General features: G+C 37.3%; 1 protein-coding gene across 4 annotated transcripts in view; it reads right to left on the bottom strand.

Moving 5' to 3' along the window:
* PCCA (propionyl-CoA carboxylase subunit alpha) overlaps window positions 1–23,449 on the bottom strand; it is a 436,745-nt gene that overhangs the window by 225,520 nt on the left and 187,776 nt on the right. For all 4 annotated transcript variants that reach the window (XM_005586175.4, XM_005586176.4, XM_065533441.2 and 1 more), the window contains exons 13-16: window positions 10,483–10,626; window positions 9,099–9,173; window positions 4,805–4,873; window positions 1,787–1,862 (exon numbers count right to left, since the gene is read on the bottom strand). In XM_005586175.4, the coding sequence (XP_005586232.3) occupies window positions 1,787–1,862; window positions 4,805–4,873; window positions 9,099–9,173; window positions 10,483–10,626 (364 nt within the window). The remainder of the gene's footprint in view (window positions 1–1,786; window positions 1,863–4,804; window positions 4,874–9,098; window positions 9,174–10,482; window positions 10,627–23,449) is intronic.

The following is a 23,449-nucleotide window of genomic DNA, read 5'->3' as shown; positions in this document are numbered from 1 at the left end:
AGTAGCTGGGACTACAGGCATGCGCCACCACACCCAGCTAATTTTTTTGTATTTTTGTAGAGATGGGGTTGCTCCATGTTGGCCAGGCCAGTCTCGAACTCCTAACCTGAAGTGATCCACCCGCCTCAGCCTCCCAAAGTGCTGGGATTATAGGTGTGAGCCACCGCGCCCAGCCAAAAGCTTATTATTTTTCTTTAGTTCACAAGGATGAATCACTAGCACACAAGATTAATTAGAATCTCCATCACTTGTTAGTTAACAAATGGAAAGAAAAAAGGGTAATGCTAAAAGGGAAGGGGGGAGGCTGAGGAAGGAGAATTGCTTGAACCCAGGAGATGGAGGCTGCAGTGAGCCGAGATTGCACCACCGCACTCCAGCCTGGGCAACAGAGTGAGACTCCATCTCAAAAAAAGGTAGGGGGGAGTTGGCGGTGGGGGATGGGAAGGAAGACAGCCTCCTGATCTAACAGGGAAAAACTCAAAGAGAAAAGGCAAGGGCAAGTGTGGATTACATGATGTAATTCAATATTATTAGATAAAAATAAGCAGGGAAAGGTAGATGTGAAAATACAGTCACTGATTACCCTGGGTACTCCTGTACAGTTGTACAAATGGTTCACTGCACAAAGGTACTCAGTCAGGGAGGTAAAGCAAAGGCCTGACATGCTCCTTTGCTTAGCTGGGCTTCCTGTCTCAGAGAAGGATGTGCCCTGAAAATAAAGCACTTTTTCTTTTTCACACAAAGCTTCAGTCCATTTCCTGGGTACCTAAAAGTTGTCTACTGCAAAAAGAGGACTTTCAAAACCTTCATAAAAGTTCCATTTGGTCCTGAAGGGGACTGTGCAGTCTTACTCCACTACTATTGTACCACTTCAGCCTCCAAATGTAGCCTACCAGCCTACTGTTACATCCAGAGAGCCACTAGAAAAGGACAAAACTATACAGAAGCCAGTCTTGCCTATGGAATGCTCTCTGACCACACTATTCTTTCACAATTCAGTGTGAACTTATATTTTAAGTCTGGTGTTAAAGCCTGTTATTCTGAAGATGATGATTTATGTTGCACTAAAGTAAGCTTTTCATTATTAATGGAAAGCTGCTAAAATTTAGAATGAAATTTAATTCCTTAGGGGTATAAGCGTAACTGTACTTTGATTATTTCAATGTAATGGCTGCTTCTAATTCATTTATCACTATACATGCTAAAGGCTGGTAGTCTCGCATTTTGTCAGGCATTAGAACTATCATATATGAACAGGAGGTAACAAAACTGCACTTCCTAGAAGACAGTCTGTAATGTGTTCTAATCACAGAAGCAAAGAGCTATTCCCTCTTTCCCCAAATTAGTCAAATGTAGGTCACTACACTTCTATCACCATACATTTTCAAGTTTTCTACTTTAAAACAACAACAGCAACAGACACTCCATACACAATAATCTAGCAAAATTGCTCTCAAACTGCACTGGTCAGTGGTTCTTTACTTTGAAGGCTCTCATTTCACACACAATACATAATTGTACCCACAAAATATTAGATGCTCACCTAGGAAAGATCATACATTGTAAGTTTAATATCTTAAGAAGTAGATGTAAAGTATAGGAGTGCCAAGGAAAATGAAACCCCTATACTTAGTATGGTGGTTTGATGGATGGAAGCTTTTCTTATTTCTCTTTAAGCACACAGTGAGCAAATGTGCCGTGCCATATTCTCATTGGTAAACCGAGGCTGTTCTCTGGAACTGGACACCATATATAATAACCAACGAGTGCAAATCTTTGTTTTTACCTCGAATAACATAGTTATCCAGTGCATCTGCCATTCTCTTCAGTGCCTCAGTTCTATCAGAGCCATATGTGATTAGCTAAAAACAAGCAAACAAAAAACTCAATATATATATATTTAGAACAATGTTAAATGATTCATTTTAGTAAAAATTAAAATATTTCATAACAGATATCTAAATATATCTTGAAATTTTATAATAGTTCAGTTTTCAATATGTCAATTATGATTTTTTAAGTATATAAATATTAGAATCAAGCTATTTCAGACTTTTCTCCTACATTTCATTATCATAGTAAAGAGTGATTTTACAAAAACAAAAACGTAACAAAAGTACAGAAAAAATTTAAAAGGAGATACAGCTAAATGTGAATATTTGAGATAGGATTTAAACATCTAGGGTAGTGGTGAGGATTAGATAAGACATTTTTTCCCTATTTTTCTGTGGTTTCCAAGTTTGATACCCTGAACAGCTAACAGTTTCTTTCTTTACTTTTTATTTTTTATTTTTGAGATGGAGTCTCACTCTGTTGCCCTGGCTGGAGGGCAGCAGCGCAATCTTGGCTCACTGCAACCTCCGCCTCCCAGGTTCAAGAGATCCTCTCGCCTCAGCCTCTTGAGAAGCTGGGATTTCAGGCATGTGTAACCACGCCCAGTCAATTTTTTTGTATTTTTAGTAGAGACAGGGTTTTGCCATGTTGGCCTGGCTGGTCTCACACTCCTGACCTCAGGTGATCCACCCACTTCAGCCTCCCAAAGTGCTGGGATTACAGGTATGAACCACTGCGTCCAGCCCTTAACACTTTCATAACTAACAAAAAAAGTAAAGTCTCAAAAATAAAAGTATAAAGAAAGAAGACGACTTAGAAATCATTCGCAGTTTTACACATAATATATACAGAAGCAAATGGTACTTTTTCAGAAATCAAAAAAACAGAAAAGTCTTACCATTCTACATGATTTAGTGCCTACTTATACATATCTCTATAATTTAGCAATGAAATAAGACCTTAACTATTCATTAAAGATTTTTCTGACAGTTATTTTAGCCAATCTATAGATTGTCTTTATTTTAGTAGGTTTTACTAGCTCTTCAATATCAAGCAAATTTGAAAATTAATTTGTAGGCCATTTTTCTGAAGAGAAAAACATTCATCTAAAAATTGAATATTTAAAAATCAACCTACAATATTTTTACATAGTTTTATTTTTAAATTAAATGGTGGTTCTCTATAAACAAAAGACCTAAACTTTATTTTAATACTACCAATAACTTAGGCCAGGCACGGTGGCTCATGCTTGTAATCCCAGCACTTTTGGAGGCCGAGGCGGGCGGATTGCTTGAGCTCAGGAATTCAAGACCAGCCTGGGCAACATGATGAAACCCCATTTCTACAAAAGATATAAAAAAATAGCCCGGCATGGTAGTACACGCCTGTAGTCTCAGCTACTTGGGTGGCTAAGGCAGGTGGATCGCTTGAGCCTGGGAGGTCGAGGCTGCACTGAGCCAAGATTGTGACACTGTACTCCAGCCTGGGTGAAAAAATGAGACACTATCATTTAAAAAAAAAGCACTAAAACCTTAACTGAAAAAAGAAAGATAAAAAATGGTTTGTTTACTGCAACGACAACATTAAAAAGGACACTTGGGGAAAAGCCATCTTGAGAAACAGGGTTCAATAAAGAAATCATTCCTCAATACAGATGTATCACTTCAGAGAACACAGATTTTCAAAATAAAATCCATAATCTGGCCGGGCGCGGTGGCTCACGCCTGTAATTCCAACACTTTGGGAGGCCAAGGCAGGCAGATCACGAGGTCAGGAGATGGAGACCATCCTGGCTAACAAGGTGAAACCCCGTCTCTACTAAAAGTAAAAAAATTAGCTGGGCTTGGTGGCACAAGCCTGTAGTCCCAGCTACTAGGGAGGCTGAGGCAGGAGAATCGCTTGAAGCTGGGGTCGGGCGCGGAGCTTGCAGTGAGGTGAGATCGTGCCACTACACTCCAGCCTGGGGGACAGAGTGAGACTCCATCTCAAAAAAATAATAATAAAATAAAAATAAAATCCACAATCTTAATTATTACAGCATTTTAAATTTTATAAGGTTTTAAGCATTTAAAGATGCAAAAGTTCAAGGTTAAAGATCCAAAAATTCAATTCATTTATTCTGGAAAGTCAAACTTCAAAAAGACAGGTGGCCAAAACGAATCTTATACTCTTATATCAAATCTACTTACGTAATTGGTAATTTATAAAAACTGAAGAGAAAAGATCAAAAAGTACTCTAACAAACACTGCCTATCAGCCCAACTCTTGCCATTCATTCATACTTTCATCTCAGGTAATTTCTGCCAATGGCCAAAAAAGAAACCTTAATTCCTTCTCATTGCGATGAGTTAGGGTGGCACCATTGGTTAGATGTTTATTATTACTACCGTTCATGCACATGTGTGTGATGGTGGTGATATGACATAGTTTGGGAGGAGGAGTACTGCAAACTAACATAACGCTGAACTTTCTCTCAAGAGAAAAAACTGCTCTGCTTTCGCATTACATCAGTGCATAATTAGTTGTTCATAGCATATGATGCAGATAAAGGCCCAGTTCCAGACTTTTTATTTTTTTTCTTATTTTTTTTTATTTATTTTTTATTTATTTATTTTTTTTTTTTGAGACGGAGTCTCGGTCTGTTGCCCAGGCTGGAGTGCAGTGGCCGGATCTCAGCTCACTGCAAGCTCCGCCTCCCGGGTTCACGCCATTCTCCTGCCTCAGCCTCCCGAGTAGCTGGGACTACAGGCGCCCGCCGCCTCGCCCGGCTAGTTTTTTGTATTTTTTAGTAGAGACGGGGTTTCACTGGGTTAGCCAGGATGGTCTCGATCTCCTGACCTCGTGATCCGCCGGTCTCAGCCTCCCAAAGTGCTGGGATTACAGGCTTGAGCCACCATGCCCGGCCCAGACTTTTTAAATATCACTGATTTTTCAGAAGAAATCAAATAATCCATTAAGAAATTAAACTTACTTTTGAAATCATAGGATCATAATAAATGCTAATATCACTTCCTGGTTGGATGCCACTGTCAACTCTGACCTGGGAGAAAAAAAGAAAAAAAATAAAAGTAATTCATAGTGTGTAGATACTTTTTTGTAATCACAAATTTCATTTCCATGGAGAAGATGGATAGAGAATTTCAATCTCAAATAACATTTTCAGTTCTGGAAAATAGGAAAACAACCTAAAATCTTGATCCGTTAATACGCAATGCAACACATTTTTTGGTCTGCCACTGAATGAAGAAACTAAGAAATAGCAAAAAAAATAAAAAATGAAGACTTCCTATATCACTATGCCAGGATGCTGTGGCTCTCTGACGGCGTCTTCCCGCTGAAGCATGGCATGGACGATGCCCTTGCTAACTGCACTCCCCACCGGACCCTTCTAAGCCCGCCAGTGAGGCCCCTAGTCAAGCCTGCTCCTCAGCTCCATAGGAACGTGGGCCTGGGCCTTTCATGTCTGTAACACTTTCCTTTTTTGCCTCACCCTCTCCACTGTAAAACACTATTTTTCTGTTAGTGTTGGTCCCCTGAGGCTTTAATGTTTACACAGCTTTTCCTATGGCTTTGCTTTGTAAAGCCCCAATTAGAGTTCTGATTTTGTGATTTTCATGGGGTGTGGGGTAGGGGGATAGCACAAGTTCAAAATATTCTTTTGAAGAGGCTGATTGCTGTTAACCAGCCAACGAGTGAGTTAGTACATCGCTGATTCTTGTTTTCATTTCCCAGTTTGATATCAGCAGCAAGGCACGGAGGTTAGCCATGCAAAACTTTAAAAATGAGCAGTTACTGAGGACAGAATATTTATTAAATTATTTGAAAGAAGTTTTGGAATCTGAAGTATTTAAAAGCTAATCAAAATACTTCAGACCGTCAGGCACATCCTAGGGGTCTTGAGGACGGAGGAACTGAATCAAAGCTGCTGGAACAGCAGGACTTTGATGCCCAACGTTGTAAAGGGGTGGGAAGAGAAGAGCGGAAGCTCACGTAGCCTTCCACCTGTGGGAAGAAGCCTTCCTAATAAACAGCAGCTCATCTGTCTGCAGCAAGGCAGAAAAAGGTCAACACAGCGGCTGTTAGGCCTTTAATATTTTAATTTAGGCAATTATCAAGGGACCACATGTAGAACCTCCTGTCTAGGATATCCACATGAGGGTATAATGATGGCTTTATTATACGGTGACATCAGAAGACAAGCTATAGTTTCATTTTCTTAAAATTCACACTACTATTATTCTCTTTGTAAGGTTGTAAAAGGAACACTGTAACATACCTGAGGGGCTTTTATTTCTGTATTTGCAAGCACAAACAAAAATACAGATATCTGTGTTCGTATTCACATTCATATACAAAAATCTTAATTTTAAACAAAAATGATTCAGCACACTTACGAAATATACTTGGCTTTCTATTTTCTGAAAACATATTTCAGGACATAAACTGATGTTCTATGAAATTCAGTGTTGACAAAAACTAGAAAAAAATTAATGGAGCAGCTTTAAAAGCAATAAAATAACAATCTACCTTTTCCCCACATTAAATAGCCCCAAAATGGCAACTAGTAATCAGGTTACATAACAGAAAAGATATCTGTGAGTTTTCATTTTCTTAATTTTAATACCAAAAAGTGAAAGAGCTAATTTGACCACTATGTCATCTTTAAAACCATAGCATGCTTGCTAATGCTGTGTTTAAAAATAAGACTGATACAAGTTCTAAAACTTCTGACTTTAACTACATCCTATCAAATAAGACTGATACAAGTTCTAAAACTTCTGACTTTAACTACATCCTATCATTTGCTACATAAACTGCTACAAAGCTAGGAGGAACTTAGATGTTCAACCCACAAATAAAATAACATAGACAATAAAGAATATTTATTACATTCTTCTATAGTTCCTTACTTAAAACTTTTGTTGCCTTGAATAATATCATCCTATAAGGTGTTACCTAGAGCTCTTAAATGTAACTGTGTTATTTACTAATATTATGATCACAGAAGTTATATCATCTTAACTTTAAAATACACAGGATAAAATCAAGATATAATCAACATGTATCTTTATAGAAGCAAATCAGTATTTTCAATTAAAAACTGTACCACAGTATGAAAACTCTGATTTATAATTTACTATTTATGCTGTTTTTTCCAAGTAATAATCAGCTATATTTTTATTTCTTAACAACCAATGTGAAGTCAGATCAAGTCTCCATTACTCCATGAAAGGCTATACAAATTTGCACCGAAAGCTTTAAGAAAAAAGTCAAATGAAATCAGAACCAAATTTCTGAGCAGAACAAAACTGTGGTCTGAAAATAACAAATTTACAAAAGATGATGATCAAAAATAAAAAAGGAAATCTTCACCTCTGCCATATTAATAAATGTCAGCCTTAATGAAGCATGTGAAAAGTACAAACCATAAGTTAGCTCTTAAGTAGGCATTCTCGTGACCAAAAATGGTAAGAGCCAAAAATTGTTGTCTAAGGTAAACTGACTGCTCTAGTTTTAATAAGGCAAGGAAGGAAAACAAACAGTAACAACCACAACAAAACACCCAAGCACCTCTGTACGAGATTCTCAAACCATTGCTCAGAAACCTCTCGCATAATTAAAATTTCTGTCCTCAGTACCACAGTGGACCCTGTGAAACTATAAGACGTCTCCCACCCTTCATTCTCAATTCACCTCTCCCCCTAAGCACAACTCCCAGCCCGCCATGTCTACCTGACAAGTGACAGCCCAATCTGATTAAATGCTTCCAAGGGAGGGGACTCGTGGGCCTCCATGACAGGCCAAAAGTGATCACCATGGAGATACATAATTACAGCTGTCAACGCATCTACTGTCCTGCTGACATCAATTTGATTGCTCCCAGCAATAATGATAGACAAAGCTTAGTGTGCACTCTCCTGCACCCAATCACTTTATCTATTCCTTGGTCCATTTAGCTGACATGCAACATTCACACAAGCAAATAACAGCAGTAAGCAGAACATTTAAGGCATTTTAATTGTTTTTTCTTTCTATGGATGGCTCACAACTGCAAATGTTATTACATAAAACTCCTGCTGCAGCATTAATTGAAGAAAGATTTGGTGGGACGAAGACTGTAGGGGGTATAGTTTGTCCATTATCACTTGCACTTTCAACAGGTCTCACGTTTGAAAATTGCAAATTGCAAAAACTTGCAAGGGCAAAATGTTTGACATCTTGTTAGCTATTACAACATGGTGAAAACTTCTAACGACTAGAGTAATCATTATGAATTCTTATTTAATACTTCTTTTGTTTGATTAAAGAAGTATTTAGATATGTCCCTATGATACTTGTTTTCTCATCTGCTATTTAACGTCACATAATGCCTGTTAAATCTTTACAATTTTTTTTCTGCCTTCTGGCTTTGAACACAGCATGGAGTCTCCAAGCCTAGAAAGGGTCAAGTCCCTTTAGAAAGCACATGGGCAAAAACAATTTAAAAAGTGAAATAAATCATATATCCAATAACATCTTCAGATCTAGAATTCTTCCTGTAATCTTTCACCATCTTCATGCCGGTAATCAAAATGAATAATTTGAATATTCACAGATGGTACAGCCTTGTCATCTACTAGCTAACATAATGTCATATATATATGCGCTTATTACCTTGATTAAGAAAAAGGGTATGTCCTTGTTCTTTTTTTGCAACAAAAACTATTTTTAAAATAGCTATTAAATATAGAAGAGCTATGGAATAAAATGGACAGTGGTCACTTTTCTTCATCTGATATAAATAATATGTACTCCTTAAAGTCCATGAGGTTTAATAGACTGAGACACACTTTGTTTGCCTTAATCAATTCAATTTCTTTAAATTTCAATTAAGGAACTGATTTTGTGCTTGAATTTCTTGACAAGTGACTACATAGCAGGGTTGGATTAGTTCATTGAAAAGATTAAATTGTAACACAAAACATCATTTCTCATTCTTAGGATTCACAGTCTTTTTTATTATAATTTTCAAAAGAATTGGGAACACTGTAAGCTATCATTTATATCATCAGATGTCTCCAGGCTTCCCCTGTCCAGTGGCTCCTGACTTTCTTGAATACCGCAAAACACTGAAAAAATTTTGTTTTCAACACAAAAACCATGATTCCCATGAATTTCACTTGTCCTTCAATTTACACCCTTTGGTGTTGACATGCTTTAACATAAAAGTATGACATAAATCACGAGTGTAACCCCTCAGCTGGTATTACAGCTTAATGACTTACACCAGGTAGATGTAATGGCTCTTGGTACTGAGACAATCTCCCAATAGATGGTAAACCAAAAGACTTGTAGGGGTCCTGAAAGTTCAAAGGAAAGGAAGCACAGTCTTTGAAATATAAATCAGCACAAGTAAGGTTAAATATTTACACAATGAAGAACCATTTATAGGTCTATTTTCGACATACGGTATTTACCAAATCACAGATTTCAGAATATTGTCTTTTACTCTAGACAACTTAGAATGTACTTAAAAATCAAACAGAACTGTAAGCAGAATTTAGCCTGACCTTGTTCATACTTTATTGAAATTGGTAAAATTCCAACGTTTTATAAAACTTCTTAGAATGCCTTGGGCAAAAAATAAAATAACCTAGGCCCTACATCAAAACATACTCAAGTTTAGAACAACAAATGTGGTACACTAAAGATATTTGTTTTTCTTACTTCTCAAACAGCTCACATATGGTAAAACTTGAGAATTTGGGTTCTTCAAATAAAGACCTGAAAAAAAAACTTTGCACATGCTACTAGATATGTACTTCATTTGTAAATATCTTAGATCATCAGAATAAATAGGTTCAATGTCATAAGAATGAAAGCAATACTACTTAAAATATGAAAAAAGCAAGAGCAATACAGTCATGCCAAAACATATTTTTGAACTCCTTGAAAAATATTTCAAACCAGCTTTCAGTATTCTTAAACACAGACATTGATTTATTTTTAATCTTGACAGACATTTTTGCTGTCGAAAAGTAAAAATAGTACAAATGTTACCTTGCATTCTTGTTTTAGTTATTTGAAAAAAGCATTTAAAAGTACTGAACTGAGAGTTTATGAGTAAAACCCATAATTAAAATTATAAATTATGAGTACAAGTTTTACTTAAAGCTTTACAATTTAAATTTTGATATTTTCATATAATAATAAAGGAGAAAATTATACAAAAAACAATGTTGGGAAAAATTTTAAGTATCCAATCAACAACTAATGTGTACCCAAGGTGGGCGCTTAAAAAAAAACCCGTGGAAATAAATGTTACTTCTTGTTAGTGTTGTTTGAAAATAAACAAAGAAAATGCAAACAAAACAAAAACCATGGTCCATTCAAGCTCAAGAATATTTAACTAACGCTTTGTTGCCTCTTAAAGGATTGGTAGCTATTTCCCCATCTACGAATAAATGACAATTAACTAAACCCAATTATTTAAAACTATCTGGAATTAGGTCAAAATTATCTAATTTTTTTCTGGTTTAATTATGGATTACACAATCCAATAGTTGGCAACGTTATAAAACCCTAACTTTACCTCATTGTTTGGCTATACCAGGTCTCGTGACTCTGGACACAACCACCATCCTTCTTCCCAACACCATTCATTTTTACCTCAGCATAAACCCGACATTCAACTGCCCAGCCGTTGATGGGAATATCAGCTTGTTTGTGTCTGAGAGGGTAGCCCTTAGCAACACGGATCATTTCTTGGACTAGGTCCAGGCCAGTAATGCATTCTGTGACAGGATGCTCAACCTGCAAAGCCAAGGTCTGCCAGTCAGTAGGTGTAGAAAAAGATAAATAAATAGAAACAAGAAAAATCACAAAAGTTTTTGGGTAAAATGAAGTTAATTAGATGTAACATTTAAACATACTTGACTAAAAACTCTTGAGCTAGGGGAATAACATGAAAGAATGAACACAATACACAAATCATTAAAAAAAAAACTAATGCCTAAAAGTATTTGTAAACTATCTGTATTATTTTTCTCAATTTTGATTTATTTGTGGTCCAACAATATTTAAGAATTTTAATTTTGAAACTAATTCTTAACCATAAAACTATACATTTATTTCACTGCAATCTTCGATGTGGTTGATAATCAACCTATTCTGCAGCACTTAACATGGCATCTAGAGGGGCAGCTTATGATTTTCCAAAGCGCTAGTCCACCCTGAGTCTCACCCACTTGCATGCTTTCACTAACCCGTCCTGACAAGCAGCCAGATTAGTGTAATCTTGCATCAAGGCAGCGTAGCAGAAGGGAGCAGATGGATCCTTCAGGTTGCTTTCCCTCCACACTGACTTGGGTAATGCTTAGCAGGCACAATTGCAAAACGGAGCCAGTGTGATCGCTCTGCCCTCTCAGCAAATTGCTGATAACTACTTGGGCTGATGCTGTCATGCAAGTACCTGGCCTTCTGCACTAACACAGGAGATATGTATGTACAAAAACATGTGCTGACTTATAGATACACAAACAGGGATACATGTCAACATAAACTTGGTGGATCACTTAGAAATTCTTAAACTTGAGTTAAGAATTTAAGAATTTAAGTTAATAATTAAGAATTTAATTCCACTTAAGTCACTGGGAAAGAGTGAATTATCTACCTTTCATCTAAAACCTTGAATAAGTTCTAAGAATTTAAACAAAACTTTGGCCACATCTGCTGCTTTGACGCCATTTTTTTCTCATAAAAACTAAGTATCTTCTAAATGCACTTCACAATAGTTTCTTTATCATGACATGTCATATTTCATACACTCTGACACAGGAAAAGGTCAGTGAACAAATGAATTATCTTCCCATCTTCAACTACACTAATTGAAGGATAGGACTTAGTCATTATAATAATCTTGAAGCTTATTATAAGCAGACAATGCCATAGTCTTAAAAAAAAGCTTTGTAAAAATAAACAGATGGCATCCATAATTAGCTTTGTGTGTGTTATGAGTTTGTTTACAGTTTCAACAACATTTTAAGACATTTTGACATAATTTTAATGACAAATCATCACTAAAATAAGCATCTACCCTTCGTAAAATAAATGTGACACTAAATAAAGATCTTATTAGGTAGTTTAAAATATACATTTTTGAAAACAAATTATGATTTTGTAAGAACCAAGACTCTATAAGATAAATATAATAAGAAAGTAACTAGCAAAAAAAAAAGAAACCCTCTATTATTACTAGAAACCAATTTCATGTGAGAAAGCATCTCAGCACTCTACTCAAGAGGTGAACCTGGATGGGTGTGGTGCTTCACACCTGTCATCCCAGCACTTTGGGAGGCCAAGACGGGAGAATCACTTGAGGTCAGGAGTTTGAGACCAGCCTGGTCAACATGATGAAACCCCGTCTCTACTAAAAATAAAAAAATTTAGCCAGGTGTGGTGGCACACGCCTGTAGTCCCAGCTACTCAGGAGGCAAAGGCACGAGAATTGCTGGAACACGGGAGGAGGTTGCAGTGAGCCGAGATTGCACCACTGCACTTCAGTCTGGGTGACAGAGCGATACTCCATCTCAAAAAAAAAAAAAGAAAGAAAAAAAAGAGGTGAACCTACTATGTGCCAAGTGCTTTACATCAATACTATTCACACATCCCTGATAGACGAAAAGACAACTTTAAGAGTTAAGTGAACCATTCAGTTTCCTCTTTCTATGACCAGTGCCCATATAAGCATATACCATATACAAGGCAAATAAATATATATTGAATGAATGAACAACAAATACAGATTCACACCTATAGTAAGTGGTCGAGATGGAGCTGGAACTTATCTCACTGCAGAGATGACGTTATCTTCCTGATCTTCCTGACAGAAATATATATGAAAGAAATGTATGCATAAAAGTATATGCAATGGCTATACAATTATGTATACATATCTTTTTAAAAGCATATTACTATCAAGGTTTCAAGATCCAAATTTGAAGATGGATCTATAACTGTGTAGGAAAATAGGTACATCAGATCCACTTTGAATGGGATCCAAAAGTAGACCCACTGTGTTCTAAACTCAGTCATATAACAGATCCATAACATTTTACAGTCTAAATTAGGGAGCTACAAGTAATTCACATTAGAAGCAACTAAGCAGATAACTAAAATAACAAGCTGCTAAAGGTAAAATCCTTACTAACAGAAATTTTAAAAAACATTTACCTTTTGACAAGTACTGCATAAGTCCACAAAATAGTCTAACTTGCTTGAATTTTCCAGGTAAAAGAAATCAACTTCTTTAAAGTAAAACTTAAAATTTTAAACATTTTCGAAAGAAATCCTTCTAAATACATAGGATTCCAAAGCTACTCCACAGGATATGAAACCTTTCCTTTAGACTGTGTTATTACCAGAAATCTTATAAGTACAACATTGCTTAAATAATCACAAATATCCCTCTATTCCCAAATGCTTAGCAACAGTTTCTCTCTATAAGTTAAGCTCAATACTTAAGTGATAGAACAGGGTTATATGAAGGAACAAAAGGACGGACGGACGGACGGAAGGAAGGAAGGAAGGAAGGAAGGAAGGAAGGAAGGAAGGGAGGGAGGGAGGGAGGGAGGGACAGAAGAACGGATGGAAGGAAGGACAGAAGGACAGACGGAAGGACGGACGGAAGGAAGGGAGGGAAAAGATGGTTAACTTGACCAAAAGATTATAAAAATAAAAAACAAAAAAGTCAAAAATTGGTGTGTGGTAAACCAACAAGTTCATCTTGTCCCACTTAGAAGAAAAATGTAACTACAGAAGTCTGATGCTAATAAGCATCTGTTGTGAGGGCTATTATGTGGGGGGAAAAGGTTTCTGTGTCACTTCTATTTGGGAAACACCGGGTTAATCTCAGTTCAACAGATTGTTTAGGAAAGACTCTTGTCATTAGCATGCCCATATGTCCTGTGACTCTCCTAGAGAAGGGCCTTGTGCAGCACTTCCTCCACCTTTTGCAAAGTACCTTTATGAGTTGCCAAGTCCATGGAACACACTTTTGGAAACAATGCCTTAAAAACATTCAAAATACAAGATGGAATTCCCTTATTGTTACTCCATCCTCAACACACAAATATTTTAGAACCTGGTTTCCTATGTTTTTCCTACCTGACAGCAATGCGCTCATTCTAAAAAGCACACAAATCAGGGATCCACCAGAGAGCACTGTTTTGCATTGTTAACATATTAGCATGTGAATATATAAATCTTGGGATTTAGTGAGCAACAGTAAGCCCGAACCCCCCTGCCAAAAAAAAAAAAAAAAATCCCATTCACAAAAAAGGAGTAAGCCCTACCAAGTCATAATACCTGAGTCCTCAAAGACAAATTTCTCAAGGGAGTACCACACTGGAGAGTCTAACAGTTGTTGATAAATTCATTTATATTGGTTACATCCCTAGCTCACCATGAATCTTTTGTTCAAACATGTACAAAAAATTATCAAATGCCATATTATAGGACATAATCATGCCTCATAATATCCCAGGCCATTATCATCCTCATGGACTAGAATAAATATATCTAGTTCCATACACCTACGCTAGATGTTAACAATCGGCTGGCTTTTTATAGATCTACTTGCTATTTTAATTTAGTTTTGTCTTCTTAATCACCATCAAGCTGTCACTATTAGCATTGTGTCCAAACCTCTTACCACTCCCTCTTGCTCATCTGTTGCTTCAAATTTATTTCCCAAAATATAACTAAGCTTGTCAAATGCAACTGTGAGGTAAATTAGGTTGTGCTTCATCTCTGAGTGCTTAATGTATCTCATTTCGGTAGCAGAATAAGCTTAGGAAAACTAAATCTCCTTGGCACTGTGCTGTTACCTACATCATGATTCTAAAAATTATAACAACAAACTCTGACATTGCCATTGTCATCTTTAGCCTATTCCTCATTAAATACAAACTAGGAAGTATGCTAAAGTTAGTGAGTGAAAGTATGCTGGGCTATTTACAGAGTCTCAAAGTATCTCCCTATAAGATACTTTATCAAGGACAAATGGAAAACTAGAAAGTCTACAGCGTAGAAACGCCAGAGACACCTCCTTAACCAAGCCAACACCACCAATAACGGGATAAAGGGACACTTCATGCTACCAACATGGTGCTCACAGACGGACAGTGTCAGTTCTGCAGAATTCCTGCCCAGAATGCAAAGACTGAATCTAGTACACAAGAAAAGAGACAAACCTAAAATGAGTGACATTTTATAAAATAAATGCTTTATGCTCTTAAAAAATGTTAAGATCACAACTGACCAAAAGACTAAGGATTATTCCAGATTGAGAGAGAAGAAAGAGATATAGCAACTAAATGCAATGCAGGATGCTGAGCCAGATTTTTTTTTTCTTTTACCACAAAAGGCATTAATGAGGCAACTGCGGAAATTTGAATATAGTCCCTAAATTGGACAACAGTAATACGTTAATGTTCAAATCTTGATTTTGATTATGGTGCTATACAAGCAAATGTACTTGTTTTTAGGAAGTACAGACATATTTAGGAGTAAAGGGGCACCAGGCCTGCAACTTACTCTGAAATGTTTCCAGTAAATACAGATATAGATAGAAAGATAAAGCAAATGTGGTAAATATGAGCAAAGTGTATTCAGAAATTACCTGTAATATTTTTACAACTTTTCTGTGAGTCTGAACTCATTTCAAAATTTAAAGTTAAGAAAAATATGGCAGGGTACGGTGGCTCACCCCTATAATCCCAGAACTCTGGGAGGACAACCCAGGTGGATATCTTGAGCCTAGGAGTTTGACAGCAGACTGGGTAACACGGCAAAACCTTGTCTCCATTAAAAAAAAAAAATACAAAAAACTTCAGCCAGGCATGGTGACGCAAGCCTGTAGTCCCAGCTAATTGAGAGGCTGAGGTGGGAGAATCACCTGAGCCCGGGAAGTCGAGGCTGCAGTGAGGCAAAATCGAACCACTGCACTCCAGTCTGGGAGATGGGACTGAGACCCTACCTCAAAAAAATAAAAAATAAAAAAGTTACTAGAAATAAAAACAGTGTCCCTAGAAAGACTTGTTTTTCATACTACAAAACATTATTAAAAATAAAGACATCTGACTTGATCAACATTCTTGTCAGAATCTTCCCACTATGTTAAATAAAAATAGTTATACAATAGCAGATAGTTTGGCGGTATGTTTCCTCTGACCTAAACTTTTAAATATTTTACTGTGATGTTTACCTAATAATTCCTAACACTTTCAGGATCAGTAACTGAGTAACAGGCAAGTCATCCTGAAGGGGAGCAAGATTCAAGGAAATTTTAATTATATACCTGAGTTGACTTGAAATGAAAAATTAAAACTGAGGAAAGTCAGTTTTAAGGGAAAAGGAAAAAAGTCACAACATGTAAAAAGAAGTCAGAAGGATGCACTGTGTGTCAACTTGGCCACTGTGAGGAGGAGGCTGATGAGAAGTGTTAAAAATTCCTTCAACAGTGGGATATTTGCAGTTAGAATTGTTTGGCAGCTGGTAAGTAGTGGCCCAGCTGCTTAGTCAAAGCAGAAACTGCCCCTAAAAGTGTAAGGCCCACCATAGATAAGTATAACCAACATCAGTGTGGCACTTTGAAATGTACAAAATCCTTCCACACATGCACAAACTTCTTCAATACATCACTGTCATTTAATAGAGAAGGCATAGGAGATTGCTCTCAAGATACGGTGTGGTGAGAGAATGGTGAAATTTTTTGTTATCAAAATAATGTTCTTTTAAATTAACAAAATTTTAAGTGACATTTTTATTCAATATATCCCATCTAAACTGACAGATATTACAAAGACTTTTTTTTTGAAAGCTGTCTTTTGTAAGCAGAGCTTGCTGGATTCAACTTAGCAAAGTAGTTTAGTGTGATTACCCATTGAAATATGAGGAAACTGTCCCATTACATAAAATTCAGTTTCATAAGTGTGTGGCATAATAGGCCTCTGTCTTTGTAGTTTGTTGCTATTCCAGCCTGAAAGGATGGTCAATGCCATTATTTTTGGTTCTGCTCTGTCTGTTCAGAAAGATTCTGCTCTTTCTGTTCACAGAACAGAATCTAGCATGTACCTACTAAAATTCTGAAGCTCTACCTCCTGAGAATACAGGATTTCAAAATAAAGATCTAAAGTTATTAGATTTTGATCCACAGCACTCAAGGATAAAAAGCATGTTGGGAAATAGGCCCCAACACATCACTCCTATAAACTCACCTTGGAAATAATGGTTATATTCAAGAGTGACCATAAAAACTGAACAGATTCTATTACAGGGCTCCCCTGATGACCCCAAGAATAATAATCACATGAAGAAATGATAAGGAAATTGTTATAGGCTAAACTGTGTCCCCCCCACCCCAAAATTCCTGTGTTGAAGTCCTAGACCCACTACCTCAGAGTTGACCACATTTGGAGGCATGGTCTTTAAAGAGGTGATTAGGTTAAAATGAGATCATCAGAGTGGGTCCTAATCCAGCATGACTGGTATCCTCGTAAGAAGAGAAGATCAGGACCCAGACAACACAAGGCACAGAGGAGAGGCCACAGGAAGACACAGGGAGAGGATGGCCACCCACAAGCAATGAGAACAGCCTCCAAAAGAAACCAACCCTGTTGGCCCCTGGATTTTTGACTTCCAGCCTCCAGAACTGTGAGAAAACACATTTTTGTTGTTTCAGCCACGCCAGTGTATGATACTTTGTTATGGCAGCCCTAGCAAACTAATACAAAGACCAGTTTTAAAAAGTTAAACATAGATCAAGAGTCCAGAACTCAGACAGCAAGATCGTTTACAATATGCTTTAAAACAAAATCCCAATTGTAAGTGCCTGAAAGGCTTACCTATACATATCTGTACACCAAAAACTTCTTTCCTTCAACTTTCTACTAAGGTTCAGTAAATAATAAGGAAGAGTATAACACATCATACCTTCCATCCTCAGTTTCCCAGCACAAAATATGCCCAAACAGCCCAACTCTGGCCTACTCTAAACAGCCTGAGAGCCCTGGCCTCTATCACTTTAAATATAATCAAAAAGGTCAACATTTGCTCACATCCAAAATGTCCCTTCTGACACGAATGAAATTTTACAATTAGTTAGAAATCCTTTTCCCAATAATTTCTCCTCATTCTTTCTACCAAACACTCCAACTCCATAAAAGACCAAAATCTTTTCATCTGGCAAGTCTAGAAATATTTTTTTTAATCCAAAACTACTCTGAAATTAGAATATGGTATTTTTTCAATTATAGTCAATTGTTATAAACCAGAATTTAGGTTGCAGTAGTTTTTAATTTTTAAACAAATGCAACACCCAAGGGCAAAATCAAGTTGCAAGAAAAGTTTCTGAAATCCTTCTGGATATAAAGGTTCCCTGTGATGCAGAATTCTCCCTGATGAGATTAGAGTGTGTGGCCCTCATAGAATTCAACAATCGCACTGTACCTTTCCTTCCATGGTAAGAGGAGATTCCTCCTCCACTGCACCAATCAATATAAGCAACTGACTATGGCTAACAAAAGTGGGACAGTTTACCCGTCTGTTCTCAAAGATATGGACAGCTGACTAACCATGTTTGGGGTTTTAATTACTTATTAAGATTTTATTCCTTTCTATTTGGGAATTTTCTAACTTCTATAGCCTTTGTAGACTATACAGAGGTTGCTTTTCCAAAAAATTTAAATCTAAAAAAACCTAGCATCTGGAAATTAATTACACACACACATACACACACACACACACACACACACATACACATACACGAATTTGGAAATGTGTATTATTAAGGGTCCTAATATTAATCTTAACACAAAGGCCTAAGCCATGTAGTAAATACTTTTCTCTATCAGCTTCATTTTTGGAAGAAAAGATTTCAGTTTCCATTTTTCCTCCCAGACTCTTCTTACACAAACACCCTTTAACAAAAAGGAGGTCTCGGCCGGGCGCGGTGGCTCAAGCCTGTAATCCCAGCACTTTGGGAGGCCGAGACGGGCGGATCACGAGGTCAGGAGATCGAGACCATCCTGGCTAACACGGTGAAACCCCGTCTCTACTAAAAAATAAAAAAAAAAAAAAAACTAGCCGGGCGAGGTGGCGGGCGCCTGTAGTCCCAGCTACTCCGGAGGCTGAGGCAGGAGAATGGCGTAAACCCGGGAGGCGGAGCTTGCAGTGAGCTGAGATCCGGCCACTGCACTCCAGCCTGGGCGACAGAGCCAGACTCCATCTCAAAAAAAAAAAAAAACAAAAAGGAGGTCTCTTTAAAAGTAGTTAATATTTCAAATATGTTTGTTCACATGTAACAATAATTTTGCAGTTAACTGACAAGAGAATGAGAGACAGTTATTATTTAATATGTGGCTAAGTCTGCCATCTTTTCAGATGTGAGACAGGCTTTATATTAACGACAATAGCAATAGCAATAATGTTAATAATAATGACAACAGTAAGAGTAAAAATGTCAACCAATATATAACAAACAGCATGCAAATGTTATGGATAAGACACTCACAGTTAGCAGAAAGAATGTGTGCTCAGTATAAACCAGGTACTAATTTGAATATTTAAACTATATTAACTCATTTAATGCTGACAATCCTATACAGCAAATGCTACAATTAATGTCATTTTACTAATGAGGAAATCAAAACATACAGAAGTTAAGGAACTTGCCTATGGTCATACAGCTAAGTAGGAAGAGAACTAGAATTTACTTGCTCTGAGTGAAAATAGTAGATGTTTGCAATTAAGAAAAACAATGATTAAATGAGTTCTCCATTAGTCAGTTACAGTTGTTCTAAAACATTTTACAATTTTGAATCTCACTGAATGTCTCCATAAAAAACTATATATCTGACTTCATAGGGTTTACAGACTTCCCTAAAGCTCGTGAGAGATCCAGATAACCCAGGTTAGCTATTCCTGCTTTGGGATCCTGTCAAAACCAGCCTGGCTCCCACCTCTCCACTCCAAACTCCATGCTGTCTATCTCCCCAGAGTTAACAAGCAGCTGAGGACACGGGAAGCACCAAGATCGAGGGAGAAGATGAGAGCCAAGAACTGGGAACAGGCTCTTCTCCCTCTCTGGCTGAATGAAAACTGGAGACTAGCTTCAGAGAACTCTAGGGGAAGAATGTGAAAGGAACACATCAAGGACATAGATTGGCCTGCAAAGAGTCATGGACCTCGGGGGAAAAGTCAATAAAGGCTCCAGATGGGTCCATGGTCTCTTTGCCCAGGAATCCAAGTAGTCAATAAAAATTAGCTCAATTCTGTCCTTGAGATGAGAATGCTAGGAGACATATGCTCTTCCAGGCCTCTGGAGGAGATATGGTTGTGTCTTCAACCATTTGAAGGGCTGCTGTCACTTAGAATAGTTCAAGAAGCAGAACTCAGTATTGATAACCCCCAAACAACCACAGCAAAACCACAGCAGGGGGATTACTACCACGAGAAAGAAAAAAACATTCAGAATACTGATTACACAGGCCAAGTGAAACAGAGCTGCTGAAGGACAGGGAAAATACAACTTTACCCAAAAAGCAGTAAAGGCACTTAAAAACTTAAGGAGTAGCAATGCACATATGTGCATGTGCACACACACCCCGTGTCCTCCTTCCATTTCCCCAGGGGATTGGTCCCAGGACCCCTGTGAATACCAAACTCTACAGATGCCCAGGTCCCTGATAGAAAATAACACGGTATTTGCATCTAACCTATGCATATCAAAAGACCCGTACACTTTTCTTTTTTTTAAGAAATGGGTCTTGATCTGTCGCCCCAGCTCAGTGCAGTGGCATGATCATGGCTCATCACAGCACTGATCCCCTGGGCTCAAACAATCCTCCTGCTTCAACCTCCAAAAGTTCTGGGATTACAGGCATGAGCCACAGCACCCAGCCCTTCCCATATACTTTAAATCATCTCTAGATTACTTATAGTAATACAATATAAATGCTATATAAGCTGTTGCTGTGCTATATGGTGTTTTTACTGGCATTTTTTCATTGCTGAATTGATATTTTTATTTTATTTTTAAATTTTTAAGCCACAGTTAATTGAATCCACAGATGCAGAACTAGTAGGTAAGGAGAGCTAACTGTAATGCACAATTAGAATTTCTGAGCTAAAACAATGGGATTTCCCAATTGCACAATTTAGTCAGTTACTTCAAGGAGAGGATAATCACTGCTGCAACCTGAATTAGTAACCTGGAAGATCAATAAAGAAATAATGTCAAGAGACACAGCATAAATACAAAATGACAGTTATCGTAAGAGAAATCTATCCAGTAGACTTAAATTGCAAAAACTAAAAGTTTCACAAGGAGAAGAAAATTGCTGAGGGAAAGAAATAGTTAAATAACAGAAGAAACTTCCTCTGAAATGAAGCAATACTTAAACCTGAACACTGAAAAAGGGCATGGACTAAAAGGCAGGGTTAGCGTATACAAACACACACCAAGGCATATCCTGGTTGGAAAAAAAGTCCCTGAATTCCAATGATTAAAAGAAAATTAGAGCCAGGCACAACGGCTCATGCCTGTAATCCCAGCACTTTGGGAGGCCAAGCTGGAGGATCACTTGAGACCAGGAGTTTGAGACCAGGCTGGGCAACAAAGTGAGACCTCGTCTCTACAAAAAAATTCAAAATTTAGCCAAGCGTAGCAGCATGCACCTATGGTCCCAGCTACTTGGGAGGCCGAGGCAGGAGGACTGCTTGAGCACAGGAGGTCAAAGCTGCAGGGAGCCAAGGTCATGCCACTGCACTCCAGCCTGGGTGACAGGATGAGAAAAAGAGAGAGAGAGAAAGAGAGAAATTAAAAAAAAAAAAAAATCGGGCAAACTTTCAGACAGCAAGACTACATTATCTCTAATGGGAAAGAAATGAGAATGACACCAGATATAATACTAGAAGCTAGAACACAGCTGAAATTCATATACTCCTGAAAGCCAAGAACCGAAACCCAATCCTGATCAAGAATCCTGTACTCAATCAAAACAGTATTCCCCTTTCAGGGCTAAAGAAACATAGTTGAGGATGTGACATTTCAGAGCGTATACTCCACAAATTCTACTGAAGAAATTTCATGAAAAATATGCGCTACATAAACAAATGAACTAGGGCAGAAATCTCAAAAAAGAAAGATGAAGATACAGCAAATAATGAAAGATGTGTCTGGGCTGTATACATAGGAGTTAAAAAAGGTCTTTGGAAACACAAGAGATAAACTACAAAAGAAAGTCAAAAATAGCTCAGAAGTATTAAATTATCTTAGCAAATCTTCAGTGTTGGAAAGTCGAGGGAACTAGTTACATCATCTTTACAAATGATAGAGAAAACGTCTGTCTGAATAGAACAATAAATAAAATTTTAAAGGACAACAGAATTTCCAAATTATCAATGGGAAACAAAAGGGATAATTAACAATTATTTCAGCAACAAACAGAAGAGGAAAAACAAAACAGAAGACAAGAAAAAAACACTTAAAATATAAGATAAAATAAATAAAATCAAGTATTTAAAATGGGAAGAAGTAAATTTTCACACTAAAAGAAAATGTTGGATTAGGTTCTTAGAAAATTTTTTCAGGCTGGGTGCCAGCGGCTCACTCCTGTAATCCCAGCACTTTCAGAGGCCAAGACAGGAGGACCCCTTGAGCCCAAGAGTTCCAGACCAGCCTGGGAAATATGTTGAGACCCGCTGTATACAAATACATACACACACACAATTTTTTCTAAACTAAAAAAAACAAAACAACTAATAAAGAAGGCTTTAAAATAAAGGACCAGAAAAAAAAGGAGGAGATACAATATGATATGAGTCAGAGTAGGATTTGAGATTAAATATTTAAACAAGATGAACATTCAGGCAAGAAAAAAAGGCACAGAATTCATGTATAAGAGCCATAAACCCACATACATCAAATTACGCTGCACACAAATATGTAAAAATATGCATTAGGAATGCAGAGAAAACTTAAAGACTTCAGTATAACGTGAAATTACATGATGTCTGATATCTGTGTTAAAATACTCCAGCCAAGAGAAGAACAACTGAGAAAAAGAAGGCATACCTGAAACAACACTGGGAAGTAAATAGGAAGCTGGTTGCAGATCCCTGGGGCTCTATTCTACTACTATTGCTATTCTGAAGTACTTCTGTATGTGTGAAAATTACAATGAGGAAAAGAAAGTGAGACAGACACACAAAGGGAGGAAGGAGGAAGGGAAAGAAAAGAAGGTGAAAAGGAAAGAAAAGGAAAGAAGAGAGACGGAAAGAACCAAAGAAGGAAAGAAGGAAAAAAATGCAAAGATGTCTTGGATACGAAGATTTTTGAGGCAATGAACCTATTCTTATGATACCATAATGGCAGATACATTTGTCCAAACTCACAGACTGTGTAACACAAAGAGCAACCTCAGTGTAAACTACAGACTTTAGTTAAAAACAATGTATCACCAGGTGCTCTGGCACAGGGCTATAATCCCAGCACTTTAGGAGACAGAGGCCCCAAGAGTTCGAGACCAGCCTGGCCACATAGTGAAACCTCGTCTCTACAAAAAAATACAAAAAT

This window comes from Macaca fascicularis, chromosome 17 (genome assembly GCF_037993035.2).
Source record: "Macaca fascicularis isolate 582-1 chromosome 17, T2T-MFA8v1.1".
Taxonomy (NCBI): Eukaryota; Metazoa; Chordata; class Mammalia; order Primates; family Cercopithecidae; genus Macaca; species Macaca fascicularis.
Note: the sequence above shows the minus strand (reverse complement) of the source record. Positions and strands in the feature narration are given on the sequence as shown.